Consider the following 22,195-nt stretch of genomic DNA (forward strand, 5'->3'; position numbering starts at 1 on the left):
GATTTTAAAAAATGCAGGTGTTTTGGTAGCTACATGACTAGAAACGAAAAACAGAAGTTGATACGTCACGTATCACATCCTAATTTCCCTTCTAAACACATGTGCAACATCAGTAAGATAACTGATCAATAACGTCTTCCATCAGTGTACTCTGCAGTTTCGCAAGGTTCAGCCAGTCGGCGCTATTGAGCTGCGAGCATGCGCAGGGGGTGAAACAGGTGGTGACTTTAAAACCAGCCAAGAAAAAGTTATATAAAAGAATTCAAGTCTAGAAAGCTTATGACAAAGACAAGTCTAGAAAGCCTATGGAAAGGGTCATTTTCATGAAAATTCAGAAGAAGCGCTGAAAAAATCACAAATGAGACATGAGCCGCAAGAAGATATATTATTCAACCCCCCTCCCCCTTCCGGAGAAGGGAACGTAGGTCAGGCGGAGGAAACGACGAAGTCTACCGTAATTAAAACACATCGGTACGATGCAGATATGTGTGGTACGCTTTGTCTCAAGCAATATCCACCAAAATATGAAGTATATCAACTGTATCGAAAACAGCAAAGGATACAAAAAAAACGCTAAAAAATTCAAAAGAGACCATTTTCCTATTTTCGTTCGTTTAAAAAGCTCAAGGTGTTACTTATAAACACTGGAACATTAAATCTGATATTTCTAAGAAAAATTTAGGGAATGTTTGCTGCTCTACAAGTTCACTCGACATAATGGAGAGAATAAAATTACGTTGTTTGTGATCTGGCGGACCCACTCTCTATGAGAGCATTCTTCACAGAAAATTGCCAGACACTCGGGTAGAAGCTAAAACTAACGTTACAAAAGTTCTTAGTAATATTCAGTACTTAATTCATCAGAAAAGAAGAGTTGAGAGACGAAAATATTTAATGACAGGACTTCCAAACAAATTCCATACATACTGTGACAAGCCTGCATAGTGCAAGGCAAACGCATACGATATGCAGATCACATGAGTTTCAGTAAAATTCAAAAAGGTTCTCAAAAGTAATATTTAAATATAGCAAGTTTTCTGTGAACACTGTAAGTTACGTTATAGGGTAATGTGTGAACAGACCGTGGTATTTATTCTATCGCGAGGAAAAGACAATCTCACCTTATAAATGCTCACGTTCCGAAGATGGTTTACGCCATTGACCGGGCCGTCCGCCATGTTGTTCTTTCGTCAAGAAGTAAGCCGGTAAAGACGCAAGAAATTTGAATGAAATTTCACATTAGAAATTCTGCTTTGTGATTGGTCAACAAAAAAGACGCATGGACTGTAACATTTTTGTAAAGATGCGAGTGTAAATTAAAGTGTTGTTCTATGTATACATTCGAATACGCTGAACCTTTTGAAAAATAATAAACAAATTTGGTACGTAAATTGTATTATCTTAACAATATGGTGTCTTGAGGGCCCTTTCTTTGCTTGAAAGGTTGTCAAATAAAAAAGAAACTTAAATAAACCCCTAAACGGCCAGTGGTCGTTGCGAACTGTTACATTTTCTTTGGGAAGGGGAATCACGAAAATGCTTCTATCAGAACACTTTGGAGTTTTTTTATGTAAAATTTTCCTGCCGATGTTTTATTTTTAAATGCACGTTGCTGTTGTTGTTCTAACTAGATACATAACGTTAGCAAGTAATATGAATTGATATAAAATGTCTCTTCCACGTCCCTCCCCTCTTATCTCCGGATTTGGTACATCTCTGCTACACAGGCGCCGCATTCCATGTCTAGACCACAGGTGCAACAGGTCTCACACACCAACTAGACTGTACCATTGCGTTGAATGGCAACATACGCATATTTTGTGACTTCCATATCAAAGTCACAAACATTTTCATGTTCTATATGGAATTCTGAGGAGTGAAGTGACTCTGACACTGTCAGATGTTCCCTATATGCTGTACCCATGTATTTTGTGATGAGTCAAAGAGGACTCAATTTAGCAGAAGCAAACCAAAGCGACGAACGACGTCGACACCCCCATGGCTTTGTACCTGCAACTACGGATACCCGTACAGGAGGTACGTATATGATACCCCCTCCCCACACAGTCAGTTTGAACCCTTATTCCCCGTGCCGGCATTTAATGCCATGCTAGTAATGTCAATATATAGAAGTTTATTTGCAAGCTCGTGCCCGAGGGCTAATTGCAAGTACATGGTATCAGCATAGTAGATACACAAGTGACAATGGACAGTTATGGACAATATTCTACTGTAATACTATAGTGCTGGCTATTTCTAAACAGGTTGGGTTTGACTTCTTTTTTTTTGAAGCAGAGGGAGACGAAAAGCCCCACCTTTTCTAAAATTTGTGGGTACTGCGATTTCAAGAGAAAAGTGGCTTTCTGTTCGTCTGTCAATGTGGGGAAGTTGGGATAAGTCTTTGTGGCTTCTCTAAACAGAGTGATTCTTTCGGTTTCGTTGATTGAACATTTGGAAATAAAATGTGTTAAAATGTCAATAATCCTAATGAGATGCATATTGACCTCGACTTGTTTGTATGTTTCTTTTCTTTTGCCAATGATTACATCTGCTTGAAAATATTCATAAGACCACAGCAAGTACATTTTATAGATGGCAACAATACGCGCGTTGGTTTTTGCCTAATTTTTTAGAATATGTTTTTTACCCTCCGGCTTCCCCCCTACGATGCCCCACGCGGGGCTATTTGGGGGTACCCCTATGCATATGCAGATGGCCAACACAATTGTGAGTAGAAAAATACGCTTTGTTCTTCTATCAAGTCAAGTGAAAACTTGTCCAACATGCTGTAAATAGGCTTTGGCACAAGTGTGCAAATTACTATTTTTAATCTAACGGCAAGGTAGCGTCTAAGTACCTTCCTTCCCGGGTCAAATAAGTAAGTATAAACGTTAAACTCTAAAGTACTCTAGTACTATGTCATTGCTTGTCAACTGTCCTGTTTTCATGTAGCTGGGATGTTTCAAACACACCAGAAAGTGCGGTTTTGAGTTTGTGTTAATAGCTCCACAGTAGATCTAGATCTAGCTACGATGTACAAATAACCCAAGACCACTGAATTTTCAACACCAGATTTATTTCAACACCATTGCAATGTTACAAACATCTCCACTTCGTGTCCTAAACCAAGACTTGATCACCATTCCAGATATTGCCACTTCTCATTGTCATTTGATGACCAGAACTTAACAAAACCTATTAGTAACCAAACTCATCGTGCTATTGCGCAACACAGCTTGGGACCACACCACTCCAAAATGATGTTTGAAACAACTGGCAAAATTTTTATTGTCTACTTTATGCGCGGAGATGTCCTTGCAACTAAAAGCTTCTCAGTTCTTTATTTTATCCCAGTTCTATATCTTACCATCAATAGCTTTCCTGCGGCATTGAACAAAGATGACAACAACATGGTAGCATGCATTATAACGGTAACGCTAGTTCACTTTTATTCGTGAGGTGACCTATATACGTTGTTTAAAAAACACACAGGGTGTTCAGGGATATCAAGTCGACGATTGGTGGTTTTAAATTGTATGTTTTGCACATTGAAAACACCTTCCGTCGACATATCCGTAAATACCCTTTTTAACAACGGATATAGGTTACCCGTGCATGGATAAAGATGACTTAGTGTCCATGAAAACAGAATATCATTGATAAATGGCTGATCATAAGAGCAAATTTTTCACGATTCACATGTCGTCACCCCTTACAATATTGGGAACCTCTAGTCGGTTGACAGTTCGTTATTGACATGATGAACTCAACATTATCTTTCCAGATGTCACGTTTATTGCAATTGGATCATCAAGTTTGTTCGTTACCTGAAAGTTATACTACAACCGTTACGTTATTGATACCAAGATCCTTGGTATGGTAGTACTTTTCTGTGAATCTATAGTCCCAGTCATCTGTAATTCGTATCGAATCACCTTTAATTTTTCAACTATGTCCGTGTGTGCGTGCGTGCGTGTCTATGTGTGCATTGCTTCGGCTAATGGGTGGCAGAGAGTTAATAGATCATAACTCCACTTAAAATTTCCCTCGTAAGTAGTCTTATCTATAAAGCTTGATACTTCCTGTCCGAAGTACTAGATCAGATATCTACATGTATATGCTTCATTGCATTGTAACCTATTTCAGAACACAGAATATCATGATATACAATCGTCCTTGTTCTTCACTGGACAAAATCTCATATTTTCTGCTCAGTAAACTAAATTATATTGGCCTACATTTAGGAAAATCATCATTAGTTCGCCCAGCTAAAACGCTTTTTAGATAGAGGCCAATAATACTAACTCCGTAATGTGCGCGGTTATTTTGAATCAACTTAGAATAAATCCAGGGCTGTGCTCTAACTAGACTGACAATAACCCGATGCTGTTGCAACGGTGTCACTGATGTCATACAGTTGCTGACGTCACTGTGCTTCGCCATCTTATCCCATTAGCCACGGACACGTGGACGTGGACCTGTAAGATACATTAAGTCTGTTAGATTTAAACATTTCAGACAAGTCCAGTGGTATTTCTTTGCTGTGCTAGTGGCATTATAATGGTGACAAAGTAGAAGGCATGTATATTGATATTGTATTTCTATCGTCACATCTACAAATTAAATGCTAAAAAAATTAGACGACAGTGATTTTTCCAAATAAGGAATGAAAGGCTTTTGCCGATGTTGCTGGCAGGTTGTGGGCCTTGGTATAGGTGCGTCGGTGAAAGTTAGAGTTAAACGACAGATACCCAAGAATAACAACGGTCAAAACACAGCATTTGTCTGTAATGCGAACATCGTTTGCTCGCTCATTTTTTAGATTACTGTTTCTCGATTAATTACAATGTTCGAGATCATATAATTCTGTAGTCAACAAGTTTTCTATCCCGATTGTTCGAGAAGCTGTCAAGAAAGTATGATTTCAGATAAGCTTCTGAGAATATGGCAGTACTTCTACTTTGCACACGGTTCTTGCTATTTCTTGCAACGCTGAGTACGTTTTCTTTGCTCTAAGCTAAGCATTGGACGTAATGAGCTATATAAAGCACAAACAAAGACATCGTAACAATCATATTCCTGGTAACACTTCAGGGGAGATTCTCTTTGTTACTGAGCCTCATGATCCTGTGGAAAAAGGACATGAACGCAGCAGCTCTAATTCACAAATAGAGAAGATTTAATGTCATGTACCTCCACGAGACTCCCGCCAGGCCTGCAGGTCCATGCCTGGGATGTCCCCACACGCCACCATGTCATCCACGTCAGTCAGACGGAACACGTCACGTGGCAGCCGCGTGATCCCGGTGTTGTCACAGATGACACGTGCTAAGGTCACTTTATCGAGTTGGGCACGCTGTGCCTTCGTAAAGACACCTTTACTCTGATACCAGAACCTGAAAACGAAAAGACATTAGCATGATTAGACTTCTTCTTCTTCTTTCGTGTCATCACTACACTTTCCTGCTCCAGTACTCCACACACTCCCTTCCTTCCTCTAGGGGTCAGAGCTTCCAGATCTTCCTTGGTGCATGGTTCGGACAGGAGGGGGCAGACAAGAAGGTGTTAGACTCAAGTACGTTAGATGATATAGAAACTCAAGTGCCTTTATCAGCACGATTGCGTAATTTTCCTACACTCAATCATCCCATCATGACTCGCCTTTTCTTTTCGGAATATTAAAATGTAGGTGGTCTTCTGTATATGTTCCACCTCCTGTTTGACCCAAATTTACAATTACATCTTTTTGTACCATCAAATCAATGGTATATGCTCCAATGCTACCAAACGTCACAACTACATTCCTTTCTGAAGCATCCTGCAGCCTGGTCTGTTCCTATATATATATATATATATATATATATATATATATATATATATATATATATATATATATATATATATATATATATATATATATATATATATATATATATATGGCCTCCTTCGGTCAATATTGACCATGGTAAAATCCTAATTGATATCAGCCCTACAGCGTCGATTGTGGCTAAACAGTCCTATACGAGAATGACAGTCTCTGCCACATAGGGCACATCTGAAAGCTGACTCAGGTCTGTTGCAGAGTTCTTTTAGCAGGATCCTCTTTTCTTCGGCTATGCGCATCAGTCTGGTTTCTCCTGATTTTAGCTGCCTGGACAGTGTGCATCTCCAGCTGTATCTGTCCTTTGCAAGGTCCTCCCAGTGCTCTGTGTCTGTAGACTGTTCTTACGTACTTATGTACATGTAAGGTCCTCTTTGACAAATCTTTATCTTTGCTTTATCTTATCCACCAAGCAGATCTATCGGTAGCAAGGCCAAAGGGTCAACCAGTATCAAACAGGATCCTCCAGTGACTCGTTGGATACTGTCTGGCCCTTTACATACTACATTGCCAGCAATAGATTTGATTGGAGATTTGCATTACCTGTCCCCATCGCGGAATGCCTTGAACTGCTCCGCCATCATGCACCTGAAGGTCGGCCCAACTCTCGCGCCGTCCTCGTGATCCTCCAGCTGGGCCGCAGGCCAAAGGTCAATGTTGTTGACGTCACCATATACGTCAGCCAGTTTGTCACGCACGGTTGAGTCCTTGATCTCATCTTCCAGGTCGCTAAATGTTTCTGTGAATAAACAATGGACAAAAAGTCTAATTTAATCCAAATTACAATATAATTGTGCCCATCCAGAGATATTCCAATAAGATCCTTACCACTATAGATTCTGTGCTTCTGTCTTAAATCCTAACAGTTCCATTTTCCAACTACTTCCGCAACATCCAAGAATCAGGAATGACAACGTCAGTCCTTTGTGTCTATTCTCTGCTATACTCAATGTAACTAAATGTGTCCATCTGCAGTGGAGTTCATGTACTCACGGGTGAAGTCTTGGTGAGAAATCACATAACATTGACCCAATTGACCAGATCCTGTAAAACTAAGGAAGTTTCTATGGTCTTCTCTGTTAATGTACCAATGTAACAAATGATTATCTTTGCAGCAAAATCAATACCAGACTGAGGTAGGGAAACGTAAACATGCAAAGATTTTCCTCCATGACTCTCACCTGCTCGAGACAGTCCACAGAAGACTCTCCAGTCGTTGTAGAAAGGAAGACCATGATCACGACCGCGCTGAGTGTTCAGAGCGGCCAGATCCAGCGCAATCTGGTTCTTCAATGCAAAGAGGCCTTGGGACAGTTCCTCGTGCATGACCTAATCAACAACAGTAAATGAATCGTTCACACAGGTGTGTTTCGCCTTTGTATCGCATCATGCAATAGATTCTTTAATAGGGGGCCACTAGTACTCTATGTGCACCTTAGACCAGCTGCTCAGAGTTTGCCCAAACAATGCGATCATTATGCAAATGACAACTGTAGACACTGCATGTTGCGCTGTATGTAGTTTAACGAATAAGTATGTATAATTGTTAGACTAACTGCCACGGTAAAGGAATAAATATATTCGAGACCAATATTTTGGGGTGGATGGGTATCTGCGTCGCTGCAGTGCATTACACATCAAAAGAGACCAAGATCGTTTTGGACAGATACAGGAATGGAAATGCGTAAAATAAGATAAGATGAAATAAGATAAGATAACGTCTTACATTTGTAGGAGTGACCAGCTTGGCGGATCCTCCGACGAGTCCCCTCACCACCGGGTCTACACCGCTCTCATTGAAGATGCGCCACGGAGAGAAGAAGGTGTCCCTGAGGGCGACATTCCCGATCACAGGGTCCTCCACGTAATTCTGCGAGTAGAAAGAAAAAAAAAGCCCATCGACATATGTAATTATAATGACCGCATATGTGACTTTATTCAGATTGTAACAAGAGCAATACAATGTGGACACAGGCTGATATCGTGACCATATACAGTACAAAAATGAACAATTCTTCTTGGCCTAGGCCTGTGTCTTGTTTACCTTCCACCTCACAATAGGCAGATAAACGATTGAAGACTTTTATAAAGTTGTTCTACGGTGATGTTGGCCTCCAAGGATGGTTGAGGTCGGAAATTGGTTGGTTCGAACGCAATACACATGTCCTTAGTCTTACCTCATCAAAACGCCTGACCGTTCCGCTTATGGCTGCGTGGCCGAACCTGAAGGCGGCGGTCGCGAACTCGTTCCGGGTCGAAGGGTTCACGCTTGCGTTGTATTTGGAGTATTCACCAATCTGGTCCATCCCTGAGTGGGACAAATTGAAGAAAAGAAATAGCATGGGAAGGACGAGTAAAGCTTACCTATGGCTCTTTCAATGCAACACTTTCTAACGAAGCTCAGGCCAGAACTCAGTTGCCCAAACTAGACGGACCACCATTACTACATATTCCTTATGACAACTCTATGATAAAAATGAAACAAAAAGTTCTACCTGCAGGACCGAGGATCTTGGGGAGATACTCGGTGTAGGTGATGTGCTGCATCTCCGCACCGACGATCTTACGGGCCTCCTGGTAGATCGTTTCTCCGTCCCAGCGCGGATTGATACTCTTCAGCTCCTTGGCGATGCGGTTGTGCTCGCGGAGCCAGATGGTATGTGATGCGATCAGCGTGTTGACCTCATTGCTCCTAACGTCGCCCGCAAGGAAGCACGGGATAGTATCCCCTCCTTTGGGATCCTAAACCGTAGTTTATGTACGATTATTAGGCCAGTTGAAAGTACTGCATTGAAGCTAGCCATGGAATCATTGTAGCGACCAGACACAATTGGTATGTCAATCTGTAAGCAAATCAATACCAACTGTCTGAACTAAATTTTTAGAACTGACATTTTCACTGACGCGCTTTGTCTCTTAAGTAAGTGCTTGCTAGGCTTCTTCTCTTCTATGTGAGGGGAACTCTGATTGTTTCGCACTGACCTGATTGCAGGAGGACACCTCCTCGTCCTGGAAAGGAAGTAGGTCCAGTCCTGAGCTGATGTCTGCTCCCTCCTGGACGCGCAGCAGACCGTCATCGGTACTCAAGTCACGTAGTCTGACAGAAAGATTATAAAAATCACATCAATGACGTCCATATTTAGCTCTACAAAGATAAACTATTGCCTCCTAGCCCACCCTCCCCATCCGAAACTGGAAGAATGGAAAAGGTACAAGTGGCATGAATTCAGTCAAGCCGTTCGTTACACTTGGATTGCCAATGATGTTTTTAAACTGTCGTTTAGACTTAGGGAATTTGCATTGCACCGGTGCCGTCTAATGCATTTATGCTGATTCCACACATAATAAATGGGAAGTTATTAAATCATTACGAAAGGAGAATCAAGGGATACGAAATCAAACTTTTTTTAAATGACAGTGTGAACCAATCAAAACTTTTTTTCTTAATCCTGAATTTGTGAGCCTGCGTGTGTGTGAGACTGGTAAGATAGAAGTTGATAGCATCCGCACTACTTTCTTATCATCATGGGGCATAATGAAGTGCCACGGCTAAGCTCATCGTCACAGATTCTAACCTAGGGCAACGTTGTAGCACTCCGCCGCACTTTGCTATACAGTTCAGAATAGACCTGGAGCCAGCTGCTCATCTATTGGCGTCTTTCTTGCTCGATACAATGATGATAGGCACCACTCAACATGACAGAGACTATGGTAAAAAGGTAGATACAAGTAGATTCAAAACCCTCAGGAAACTCACGACTGTGCAACGTCGAGTGTCGATCCGTAGACGTTGGAGGCGTCGATGAAGCTGGTGATCTGGTTGATCTGTTTCCGGGCGATGGGGTTATTGTTGAAGAGGGTAGACGTCTCTCCTGTCCCGCACACGGCGCTGGAGCGGGTAAACGGCATGCAGTCCTGTGCAGAGGAGGGAAGATTAGTCATAAGATAGATGCCACTCGGGTAGACCTTTCATGTCTAGTACGATATCTCACTGGTCCCGTGCCTTTTGCTGAACATTGCCTCATGATCAAATAAAATATCATACTATTACGTTTGCAGGGCCATACTTAAAAGTGAATCAAACCATACTCCGTAACTTATAGTATGCTATTATCCAGAACGTTGCTGAACCAAATAGAATATCGAATCCCGTACCTTAGTGGTTATGCGTTCGTCGTTATCAGGAATGCGGATGGGAAAACAAGGCATGATGTTGTCACAGGTCTCTGAACACGAGGTCGAGTTCATCCTGAAAAAATATAGAAGTGGGATTAGTTATACAGTAGAGGCAGGACACTGTAGAATAATTGGCATTTCACAACCTAACAGAAAATCTTACAAAACTACAGGATATGTTAATAAGAACAACATTTTCCAGCAAACCAAACACCTAACACCTAACATAACGGCCATGGAGCATTGATGATCACTTCATAGCTAGACACACACACCACATAGAACAGAGTTCAGTATGGGACAAAAGCGGGGCCAACATTTTGCAGCAAACTTAACATGTATAAAGTTACAACAAGAAACGTTGGAGGTGCGCGCGACAAGTTATCGAATAGCACATAGCTGATTGTGGAGAAGGAGGGAATATTGCAGGGTCGGGTTCTGCTGTGCGAAGGGGCAATCAAACATGGGTCTAGTCTAAGTTGTGTTCATGTCATGAAATGATTCTATTTGTCTGAAATGAGTGCAGATATAAAGACTGTACAGACCCGGGCATGGGTATGGTGCGCCCCACAGCGGTTGCGGTGAGATCTAAATCGTGGTCCAGGAACTGTCCCCACTGTGTCAGCATGTGGGTGTAGTCAGGGTCCAACACGTTCTGTTCCGTGGTGATCAGCTACATAAACAATAATAATATTTATATATTGACAGCAATGTTAGTTTAGAATATGTCTAACTCATATGTCTTACTGATTGTGTTTCAGACCTACCTCGTTGGAAACATGACGGACGCTGGGCAGGGTGAATCCGTTATACTGCAGAGACGTGTCCCAACCCACGGGCTCGTTGAACCCATCCTCGTAGATTGGCGTCAGGAAACGCGTAAAGGGCGTGATTGAAGAGCCCCACAGCTGATTCTGCATGTTATTGCAGGTTCCATCGATGGTGCGGTACTTTCTGGTGCGACGTCTACAGCGTGTCCCGCTCACAGAGCGCGCACAGTCGGAAAGGGAGGCGATTTCAATTACTTCGTCGAGCACTCCCCGAGAGATCATGTCTCGGATGACAGGGCGGCCTGTGTGACAGAAGGAATGTTTCAGGTGATTTTCTTTTGTTTCCGCCAAGATAGTTTGATTGCCAGAGGTATTAACCCTTGCAGAGGAAGGCTATGTTCAAAAGGAGCACCAAGTTGCATTTACCGCTATAACTGAATCACACTTTTGCGTATCTTACTCCAAGGCACAAGATTTACAGACGAATGTAGGGCTAATACCACAGTTAGACATCTGCATAGGAGAGCATGTTAAAATGCACTAAAACAAGGCTTCAGAAAAGTACCAAACCCAACTTCAATCTTAATTTTTTTTCTGCACCAGTCACAAAGGTCATCTTTATAACCGTTAAAAGAGAACAGATTGTAGACCAGGTCAAACTTCGAGGGATGCTCACTCTATGAAAGAAGACTTCACCTTTGACCCCAGTTTTCTCCTGATACCACCGTATGACACGACAACTAAAATCCTTCCGCACACCATCTAAACTGCTAAACTGATCAAATTTTGACCAAAATGGGAAAGCTTAGACCCTACTCGCTCCTTGTAACCTAAAAAGTCTCCAGGTTGGGCCAAAATTTCCCGGAAGAAGAGGATTTTCAAGGATTTTAGGTGGCACTAGAATCGCATTGCCATCTTGTGCCTTCTACTGCGCAACTCAAAAGTGACGTCTGCCCTATATGACTTGCAAGGGAAATCTCACCGCCGATCTTCCCCTTAGCCTTGACCCCATCGGTCACCATCCGAATGATATTCTCCACAATCTCTGTCCTCCGTGCCTCCCGCTGTGCGCCCCTGCCCAGTTTATGGAACAGGGCCAGGAAGTCAGATGGGGTCTTTTCTCTAAAATCACACACACAGAAAAAAACAACACAAAACATGATTATCCGTAAACAGGTTGCCACTGCAATTCGACACTTCATCGCTAGGCTAAATCTATCGCCGATTAGAGCCATGTCGATTTGGTTACACGGATGACATCTTCTGGGAACCCCAAATCTGATGCGAGCGTGCCAATAAGAAATGTGGCCAAAGAAGTTTCCCTCATTATGAAAACTAAGTGCATCAAGTTGTCATAAAGCCCCCTTTACAAATCAAGAATTTAGCTCGGCCGAGTTGTCAGCGAGCTCTAAATTACGAGGAGGTATGACCCTGATGCCGACGAAGAAACTTCTGCCATTTGTTCGTAGGCATCAGAGTCATACATCCTCGTAATTAAGAGCTCGCTGACAACTCGGCCGGCCGAGCTAAATTCTTGATTTGTAAAGGGGGCTTAAGGGCTCAACATTGGCATAATACACATAATGGCATAGTGCAGCTGTGGTCTTTTATATCGTACTTTTCGTTCCCTAAAACTGCCCGGCCGGGCCCTTTTGTTGAACTGTAACGTTAGCCTTACCTATTCTCCCGGTATTCAATGGGTGAGGCTTATATTATGGTACGTGTGTGGTGCTGTCCGACACCTTTATCTATACTGGCATGAAGTGTATTCCAAGGTCCCATCACGGAGGAAATGCGTTTTCCCCCTGATGTAAGGAAGTCCGGTTACCTCCCCCATCATGCCAAACAAAAAACCTCGGTGACCCTACCACGCACGCGCGGAAAAAAATTCCACACATGCCTATCCAACTCTGGGAATTCCTGACATACGGACGCACATTATACTATTATGCTCGCCCCTGATGCGTCGGCAAAAAGCTGAAGTCAGAACTATAAACACCTAACTCGCAACTTGATGAAGAACACATTTTCCTCTCTCTATATAAAGCATATTCCTATTCTTCCTTACCTTTTCGGGTCATTGCGCATCTCCTTGTCCCTGTTATTGCCATTGTCCACACGACTCATAGCTTCATGCGCGGCCGAAATGGCGATGACGTCACCGGGGTGATCCAGTCCATCCAGTAAATCTGCAAATAACATGCGAATCATTTCATCTTTTGTTTGGCTATGATACATAAAGCAGTATCAAATTCACTATATTAATGGAATCATTGCCATTGTTAGGTTTCGGTACAAATGCACATTCATTTGTTTGTTTGTTTGTTTCACACATAAAGAAGTATAACAACGAAGTACAACTGTATAGAAAACTAAATAAAAGTGCCAGAGGAGGGGAAAAGGCCTGTATAGCTTGTACAAATACCTCCTCCACTTAACTAAGCTAATACGTAATCTAAATAAAAGTGTAGAGTATACTAGTATAAGATAAATTAAAGAATAACAACGATTGAGAAACATCAACTAGACAAATCAACAGTCAATCGGAGTTCATGCTCGGTAAATAATTGAGCATGAAACATAGAATGTTAAGGCTAACAATGAATCAGAAATGTAAATGAATGAGCAATATATGAAACATAGAGTCTAAATATTTCGAGAACATAACAACAGCATACGAGACCTAGACGTGGCTGGGGTGGGATAGTAGATGGGGGTTTCTTAGCTTAATTTAAAATGTTAAAACAGAAGTAAAATTCTTGAGGGAGAACTCATTCGTCATGGCCTATAGATTGTATAGTGTGCTGGCAAGAAAATAACTGAAGTTCTTTTGCATCAAGAAACAGCATGGATGCCAAAGAAATGTTGATCTTACAAGGTAGTTCTTTCTGCTCCTTCAATGTCAATTGCAGAATTATAGAAGCAACACATGTGTACATTGCAACAACAAATCGTTTTTAGATTCAAGTATAATTCTTTGTTTTAGTTTTCTACTCCAGTAAGGGAGATCGACTCACGTACACTGTTCATACATATGTAGTTATCTATTTATTATTGTCCTGCATAATTTATTATTTTCAATTCTTGTATAAGTGGCGGCGTTAATATAAGTTGAATGTAACTTGAGTCCGCCGTGACTTTGTCCTCGTCCGTTTATTTGTATTTTTACACGTATTTCAATAAAGAAAAAAAAAAACACAGCATGGATGGTCTCACCGCCTCCCGTTGCCTCCCCCGACACCAACAGGGTCGAGATGACAAGTAGGCAGAAGAGAGGCCTGATGACTGACGTCATGGTTAACTACAGAACAAAAATAATCACAAACAAAAAGCTAACCTCATACCTCAATGATGCTTTTCAAATTTTATGTACAAGTCTATTAAATCAATATTTACATAATGTTGGTGATCACGTTTAGCTTGCACAGTCAGAAGTATACCGCACGTATGGAATACCTACCATTTACCAGTAAGAAAGACTTGATTGCGACTTGATTGTAAACTGTTGTTAGCGCAGGTGATGAGATAGAGTTACTAGTACGGAATCAAAAGATAGAAGAAGCCTCACTCCCCGTGTCTTAACTCTTATTTTCCTTTATACGTGGGGCGTCGACGTACAACTGAGATATCTTCAAAGGTAACGTAATGTCTTAAATGGAGTCGTTCCGTTTAAAAAAAAAGGCCACGCGAGTTGATTTTCACATCCGCGTTGTCGTGCTTTTGTCCTAGTCTTGTCAAAATATCACTCACTACGTAGCCCGTGTTTACACAATCTCTCGCTGGCTGGGTTTAATGACCCCTCCTATGGCGGCGGCAAATGCAGGGCCGGTCGCTAGGGGCGCGATTTTAGTCAGGTTGCGCATCTCTGTGAAAAACATGAGAGTACTTAACAAAACAATGATGGTATCGGCATCGTTGCAGGATACTGAGAATCGAGCGCGACGTATTTTGTATACTTTGAAGTACGCAGGTGATGAGATAAGGCGCAAAGAGTTCAAAAGGAGATCGGCTATTACCTGGTCTCTTTGATTGACGGGCTCTCGCCATAAGACCACCTTTCTACTAGACGACGATCGCGCTGCGCTCTCACTGCCACCTAAATAGGATATGTGTAACCTTCGCTTTCACACTGGGCATATCATACAAAACGTAAAAGTGTGACTGGGAAGACAACAAAACACACAAAGTGTAAAAAAGATTTGTTTCTTTTCTATAGTATTCGTTGAGCGATCTGTCAACTTTTAGATCGCAGAGTGAACGCGGCGAGATCGCCGTCCTAGCTAGTGGAAAGGGGGTATAAGCGGGTAATTCATTTTAGTATCTCTGAAGCTACCGCAAGTCGGCGGCGTCGCTGCTTCCTAAAATAAACCTTGACTTTATAATGGAAATATCATTCAAGACGGACAAGTATGACTAGAAAGACAACAAAACACGCAAAGTTCAAAAAGATTCCTGTTTTATTTATGAACTTTGTTGAGCACTTTATCAAGTCGCACGGACGCAGTGACGCCACCAACGCGCAGCAGCGTCAATACGTAGCAGCATTAGTTCTTTGCGACATCACGTCTTCAACATAACAGTGTGCTACCGGTCAATTTTACAGATCGAGTGCCAGAGATACAAGCTTAAGTTAAGTGCACAACCCGCCATACGTACAACTGCGTGTTGTCTACGTGCGAAAACGTGGGCAATTTTGTTAACTTCATTCAGATTTTTCTCTCGTTCGGGCTGCGGATTCACCCCCGTACGAGTCAGTACGAGCGACGCGCGTGCTCCGCACAGCGAGTATAGAATGAGTAAGAAAACCGTACATACGCAGCACGGCCAGCATACGGTAACGTGCAGAGATGGTACTTGTACGTTGTCAGCACGTACAATTCACCACTTGCGCAACGAACGATGCACACAACTGCTCACGGCATGCATACCTCATATTTATCACCATAAGCAACAGGGCGAGTGACGTGAAAAAAAATACTTGGCGGACGTGGCCTCGCAAAAAAAACGTCCGGACAAAAACTACATACGCCGGGTTGTGCCCTTATTTTTAGCTACTAGGAAAGCGCATAATATCTCTTTTCTGACGAAACCTTTTAGTGCTGGTCCAATACCAAATATTTAAAAACTATGTTTTGGAACATTGTGGTGGCGGAGAATTACTTTCTTCTACTTTTCCACTGTTAATGTGTTCTCGATAAGTAGGGAGTGGCTGCACCAACGCATGCGGCTGAAGTCGCACAATTTGCCGCCACATTTGTGTTCGACCGTTCCGTCCACTCCCGGAGGCGTCCGTTTTACTGGATATTTTGCCGTTCAATTCTACGGCAAATTGGGCTTGACATGCAACATGTATAATGGCATGTTCCGTCTTCTTCGTCCGTATCAGACGATGTTTTTGTCATATACCATAAGCAAACGCCAGCAAATGTCAAGTTTCACGCACCAAATCCTGTATAAACATTATATAGAATACCGGTGGTCGACTAAATACTAGAGAAAATATCAAATATACAGCAGAACTAGTACGAAATTTATGTGGCGAGGCGTCATCTTTTCACTACACTTGGTTTGATATTAAAGCACCCATACTAACCATATCATATCATAACATGATTAAATGCCTATGTTCCCCATGAACAGATAGACTATCCGAATTAAAACTCCCGTACAGCGTTCGTCTACGTATATACAACATGGTAGCATGAAATAGTTGAATTTCAAAATAAAGCCCGCAGTGCTTTCATCCACTTGTGAACAAGTTTGACATTCCAACGTACATGTACTGGCAAATAAAATAAAAAACTTAAAACATGATGTAATTTCTTGACTTAATGGCGTCATGAAATAAAAAGGGAATCAGTAAAAAGATATAGGTCAACATTATCAACTATATATGAATTACATTTCTTACCGACAACTGTATCTTGTGAAAGCGACTAGGACACTGGTCAGCCAGTCACTTGTTTGGTCCAACCGATTGTCCGTCTCCTCTCTCTCTGAGACTCTCACCGTCCGTGTACAGGGTGTCCGTTACACACTTATCACGTGACTCCCAGGACTCTTACTATTGGTGCGTCTAGACCCCAGAGTTGTGGGGTGAGGTAAGTCGACGTGGCGAGTTCTGTGTCGCAGGTCATGGTTTTCACGGGATTGTTGGGTTTGGTTTTACTGGGACATATCTGTTATGTTACTATTCTTCCTGGAGTCTGGGTGAATTATGTAAATCACCGCGTGGGCGTTATAAGGCGGAAGTTCGCCAGGCCTCCATCCGAGTGATTTGTAGTGAAACTTTAGACAGAAAGTTTGCGCACCATCGCACACCGGGGTATGCCCCTACTCTATTTCGAAAGGTGTAGTGTGTTCTTTAACGTGCGTGGGGTGTAGCTCTCCCCAAACACGGGACCTCTATCTAACGTCCTATCTGAGGGACGTCCTTATCCAAAACTATCTATTCATTTTCCCTCAAGTCGTGTTAAGTTCCGGCACAAGGTCGGTGACACGGCAGGATTCGAACCGTTGGGACCTGTAGGTCCAGAGCAAAACACGCTGTCGATCACGCTACGCGATCTCACACATTGTGTTCCCGGGTTTGAAAACACGAATCCCCAAGATTCCATCTGACATCCTTGTTGCTATATTCAGCCTTGTTGCTAGCCTATATGGACTATCACACAACTGTACCTTGTGTAAGGCCATGTTGATTCGAATATATGGATGACATCCTCTGGAAACCCCAAAACTGATGCGAGCGTGTGAATTAAAATGTGACAAAAATTTGCCTCCATTATGAAATCTGAGTGGTTGAGAAAGTCGAAAAAACTAATAGATTCTTTATTTGTGTTTTTTGTTTGCATATTTTTCTTTGAACTGGAATTGCCTTTGCCTGGAATTGACGTTTAAGTGCCCGGTTTACGATGTAAATTTTTGTTCAATCTACGGCATATATTTGCTCATTCTGCTGCTGCTTTGTGCCGATTGCCGAATTACATATTTTTGGAGAAACGACTGGAAATCAATACGCGCGCGGATTTCATACATCCATACAACGGAATCAACATGGCCTAAGTCATACTGCGCATACCACTCGAGTATCTCTGACTAAAGCGTGTTCAAAGTCATATCAACAGAAACATTACAGGTGTCAATCGAGACCTTCTTGTTCTCAATTTCAAGTTGTAAACCTATGTCTACATATCACACAAACAACTGCTACAACAGTGTCGCAGGATATTCAGTGTTTGAACCTTGTTTATTCACGGAAGCTCAAATCGGCCTGCAGGCCGCTTTTCATTGAGGTCATGAGGGAAGAGGCAAAGGTCAGACAACGTATATGACAGAGATGCAGTTTCAATATATGAAGACGACCGTGGCATGCATATGTTATGTCTTCTAAGTACATACTAGGTAAGTGGCGAGGAAAAAAACAAGGGTTATTTAACTGTGATCGGAACAATTTGCGGATTGTGTTCACGAAGCTCTGAAATATACCAAGGCATTGTCAAAATCTTTGATAAGGATTCACACTGAAAAGTGGGTATCTGACTTCAATGAAAGCAAACTTTGACCCGCACACCTCAGGTCGCAGTCCATTTGCCTGCAAAATAATGACTACAGTGATTTGAATTTTTGGTGTGCTTTATACTCTATATACTCGAAATCTGAGGTGTTTACCTTAGCTTATTTCTGGGCGAGGCTCAAAACGTACCTCTTGAGCACCACTCGTACTTTAAAAAATTGATGTTTGCAGCAGATAATGTTATTTGATGTAAAGAATTTTTGTTGTTCTGTAAACATCGCTAAAAACCTATCTCATATCTGTTCCAACTCTCAAAACAAACCCCACCACTGTGATACAGGCATTCATCATGGAGCTCAAATCTATAATCTATTGGACTAATATATAATCTACATGTATAAGCTGGCTAATTGCTATTTCAAAAGACACCGATGTCATGTATTTCACCCTTGCTGTCATATTTTCCTCGGTCTTGTGTATAAAATTCATTGACCGTTCTTCTCTTTGAATATGTTACAATGTATATCCATACCCCTACTACAGAAAAGGCAACAGCTCTGTAAGATAGCTCAGATCTAAAAATCGATTGCAGCTTGTTTTGTATACTTTGATTTTCGCAGGTCCTGCCATTAGAGGTGAAAAATCAAAAGATAGATGACCCAAGATACAAACTCTTTGATACGCTATCTCTTGCGGGCCATTACACGTGGAGTATTGTACTAAGATGTCTTAGGATAGTTACGTCTTGATGAGAGCACATACGAGTATACAAAACAGCGGTGTGTCTGAAATGAGTTTTATAATGTGACAGATGCGTGTTAACGTGTCGTTTGAAATGAAAAAGGCCATAAGAGTTCACTTCACATGGATGATGCAATGATTTTACCCCAGACTTATCACTCATGAATCATATACACATGATTTTACCTAACAAAACGATGGTGGCATGACAAGATATGTTTATATAGTTTCGATGTACGCATGTGATGACATTAAGAGCAAAAACTTTAAATCAAGATACGCATATTTCTAAAAATAATTTCTACTGTAAAAAAGCAATGGTGGCATCGCGAGATATTAGAAATTGATTTTGCCATATTTTGTATACTTTGATGTACGCAGGTGATGACTTCAAAGGGGAATAACCCGGTACACATCAACCATAAAAAGTTATTTTTACTGACCAAAAACAATGCTGGCATCGATAGCGTCGCAAGATATTATTTTTCAAATGACTGACATATTTTGTATCCTTTGATGTACGCAGGTGATGACATTAGGCGTAAAATGGAAATTGAGCATAAACCGGTCCCTTTGATTGGCTGACACTCACCTACCATTGCGAATCAAAGAGGGTTTCTCATTGGACTGCGGCACGTTGGCGGCGTCGCGGCGACGTCCTAAATGGGATTTGTGTTACCCCTGACTTTATAATAGAATATCATGCAAAACGTACAAGTATGACTTCAAAGACAACAAAACACATAGAGCGTAAAAATATTCGTTTCTATGGATGAAATTCGTTGAGCGCTTTGTTAGATCGCTCGACCGCAGTGATGCCACAAACGTACCGCAGCTTGAGAGCAACACATACACACACACACACACACACACACACACACACACATGTACACACACACACATGTACACACACACACACACACACACACACACACACACACACACACACACACACAATCAGAGTTGTATGCTAGTCAGAGGATCTGCTCTCCAGTGTATACGTAAGGGGCACATGGTAACTAAGGGTATGGGGCCACTGCGCCCTTGTTCTCTCTTTAAACAAGAATGGCAATATAAACATGGTTGAAATGGCGACAATTGTCTCTTAGTCTTACAGTCTTGCTAGAGGTGAACATAAGACAAACCAAGCCTGGGAAAGAATGGACTGGATGATTAGTCCAGTGGCTTAGCGGGAATTTTTCCTATGGATTTTCTCTCTTTTTCTCTTTTGCGCATTGGTTTTGGGGTTTCCAGAGGATGTCATCAATAGAATGTGACATGACTCCTTCAAAGTCCCCCGAGGCTTGCTAATGAACTGGGCGGGCGGCCTATACTCCCGGTACCGCAGAGAGATCTAGAGATAGAGATGAGCTATGGTTACCAAGGTAGAACGTACAGGGCAACTTAATTTCATTGTACACCAATTGTGCTTTAGAATCCAAATTTTTTTCCTTGTAATTATCCTTTGTGTCATAGGTATTGTATGATTAGAGAACATACTGATTTTCCACCGCAACATCTGCTTGGAAATAACAATGACGTCGCGGCCGCGGAAAGGCTTTGTGTTGGCAACATAATGTTAATCGACAGGTGACGCTTTTGTCACGATTATATATACAGGAGAGGTCGGCCTTCAAAACATATTGTCTGCAATCTTTAGTTCCTGTGCAATATTAAATCTGTGAGCAGCTGTTATATATATATAAGGACGCGTGCAGCCAAGAACTTTAAAATAGTTCACACGTGTGAAAATGCTGACCACAGATTATGCGTAACAGGTAACCCTTATGCTACTCTTGGGAAATCCTGTTTGAAATGCAAAGTAGGAAAGATAAGATAATTCATTCTGTCGCAGTCCAGAAAGTTATCTATCATTTTACATAAGGGCTGTCCCGCCTTGGTTTTTTTGGGGGGGTGGGGAATTTGTAAGGTATTTCGTAAGAAAGTATCACGGAGAAGACCATGAAAAAGAAGAACACGTTCGCAGACGTGGATAAGCACGCAGTACTGCTCATGGAAGATAAGGAGATGAAGACTTACCGACAAAAGTTGCTCGCCGAGAAACAACAGCACGACTTGCAGATGAACCTGTTAGAGAAAGAAAGAAGAATCGCCTGGAACTCCGACAGGTAAGGAGTCGTCGACAAGAAAAAATCCAAAAATACTTCGATGAAGGTAGAATTTCAGTCAGACGAAATGTTTACACTTTTCCTTGACCCTCTTTAAGCCAGAAATTAGAACGTTTGTGACTAATTTTAACATTTATCCTTTATCTAAACATTTCAGGGCCGAACAGAATCGACTGTTGTCTCGTCTGGAGAACATAAACAAACGCATTCTGGCCATAAACAAGGAAAACTCCAGAAAACTGAGACAGCAGTCAGCGCTCTCAGGATGTGCACACAAGACGTCGCCAATGAACTTTGACGAAAACGAGAAAAATGCAACCATAACTAAACTGCCGTTCTTGTCTTCGAGTTGGCCGGGAGGTATGGGATACCTAGACGAATTCCTAGACTCGCAAGGCGTGACCCAGAAGCAAGGAGGTCTAAAACTCGACACTAAGCCGTTCAAGAGTCGAGCAACTTCTGTACCCGAGCACCCCTTCATACAACAGACGTTGTACCATATTCCTGTGATATCTGGAGGGACCAGTCGCTTGGACAAGTCACCGCATAAAATGTCCTCGAAAAGTAAAGAGAAGGGCGATCACAGACGTCCTTCGAAAACCACCGAAGAAGACACCAAGGAACCAGTCAAACCCAGACTAGCCCGGCGTCAAAGCATGGACCCGAAACTTTAGCATCCCTCTGACGTGGACGATCTGCTGTCAGAAACAGACAGATTTTCCAGAGAGCGAGATTAAACTCTGACGCGGCTCTCCGAGTAAGCGCAGACCGTGACACGCAAGAAAATCCAGAAGAAGGCAAGAAGGACAAGAACGACAAGAAGAAGATCTCCACTAAGATCCAACGCAGAGCGAGCGTAGAGTCCATGCATTTGTCGAGTGACTTGTTAAAAGTCGGCTTCCCTGACTGGAAGGCTAGGGAACAAATGTTGCCGATGTCGATGACGTGGCCTAACCCCAACAAGTCACCGACCGGGCCCAGC

General features: G+C 42.1%; 2 protein-coding genes across 3 annotated transcripts; one reads left to right on the forward strand and one right to left on the reverse strand.

The window, feature by feature from the left end:
- Nucleotides 1–3,952: 3,952 nt before the first annotated feature.
- On the reverse strand, nucleotides 3,953–16,965 carry LOC118410320 (peroxidasin homolog). Of its 2 annotated transcripts, none has more exons than XM_035811905.1 (16): nucleotides 16,739–16,965; nucleotides 14,044–14,128; nucleotides 12,896–13,016; nucleotides 11,810–11,949; nucleotides 10,825–11,111; nucleotides 10,603–10,730; nucleotides 10,037–10,130; nucleotides 9,639–9,796; nucleotides 8,864–8,978; nucleotides 8,377–8,623; nucleotides 8,059–8,189; nucleotides 7,608–7,751; nucleotides 7,063–7,210; nucleotides 6,425–6,620; nucleotides 5,194–5,396; nucleotides 3,953–4,478 (listed from the first exon to the last, which is right to left on the reverse strand). In XM_035811905.1, the coding sequence occupies exons 2-16, from the start codon at nucleotides 14,120–14,122 to the stop codon at nucleotides 4,453–4,455; spliced, it is 2,217 nt and encodes a 738-aa protein (XP_035667798.1). In that variant the 5' UTR covers nucleotides 14,123–14,128; nucleotides 16,739–16,965; the 3' UTR covers nucleotides 3,953–4,452. The 2 variants fall into 2 exon arrangements, with proteins under 2 accessions (XP_035667798.1, XP_035667797.1); XM_035811904.1 differs by having other exon boundaries at nucleotides 10,825–11,129; nucleotides 16,739–16,962.
- A 3,602-nt stretch (nucleotides 16,966–20,567) lies between these two features.
- On the forward strand, nucleotides 20,568–21,890 carry LOC118410006. The gene is made up of 2 exons (XM_035811452.1): nucleotides 20,568–21,213; nucleotides 21,371–21,890. The coding sequence occupies exons 1-2, from the start codon at nucleotides 21,047–21,049 to the stop codon at nucleotides 21,885–21,887; spliced, it is 684 nt and encodes a 227-aa protein (XP_035667345.1). The 5' UTR covers nucleotides 20,568–21,046; the 3' UTR covers nucleotides 21,888–21,890.
- Nucleotides 21,891–22,195: the final 305 nt, after the last annotated feature.

Source organism: Branchiostoma floridae, chromosome 2 (assembly GCF_000003815.2).
Source record: "Branchiostoma floridae strain S238N-H82 chromosome 2, Bfl_VNyyK, whole genome shotgun sequence".
In the NCBI taxonomy this organism is placed as follows: domain Eukaryota; kingdom Metazoa; phylum Chordata; class Leptocardii; order Amphioxiformes; family Branchiostomatidae; genus Branchiostoma; species Branchiostoma floridae.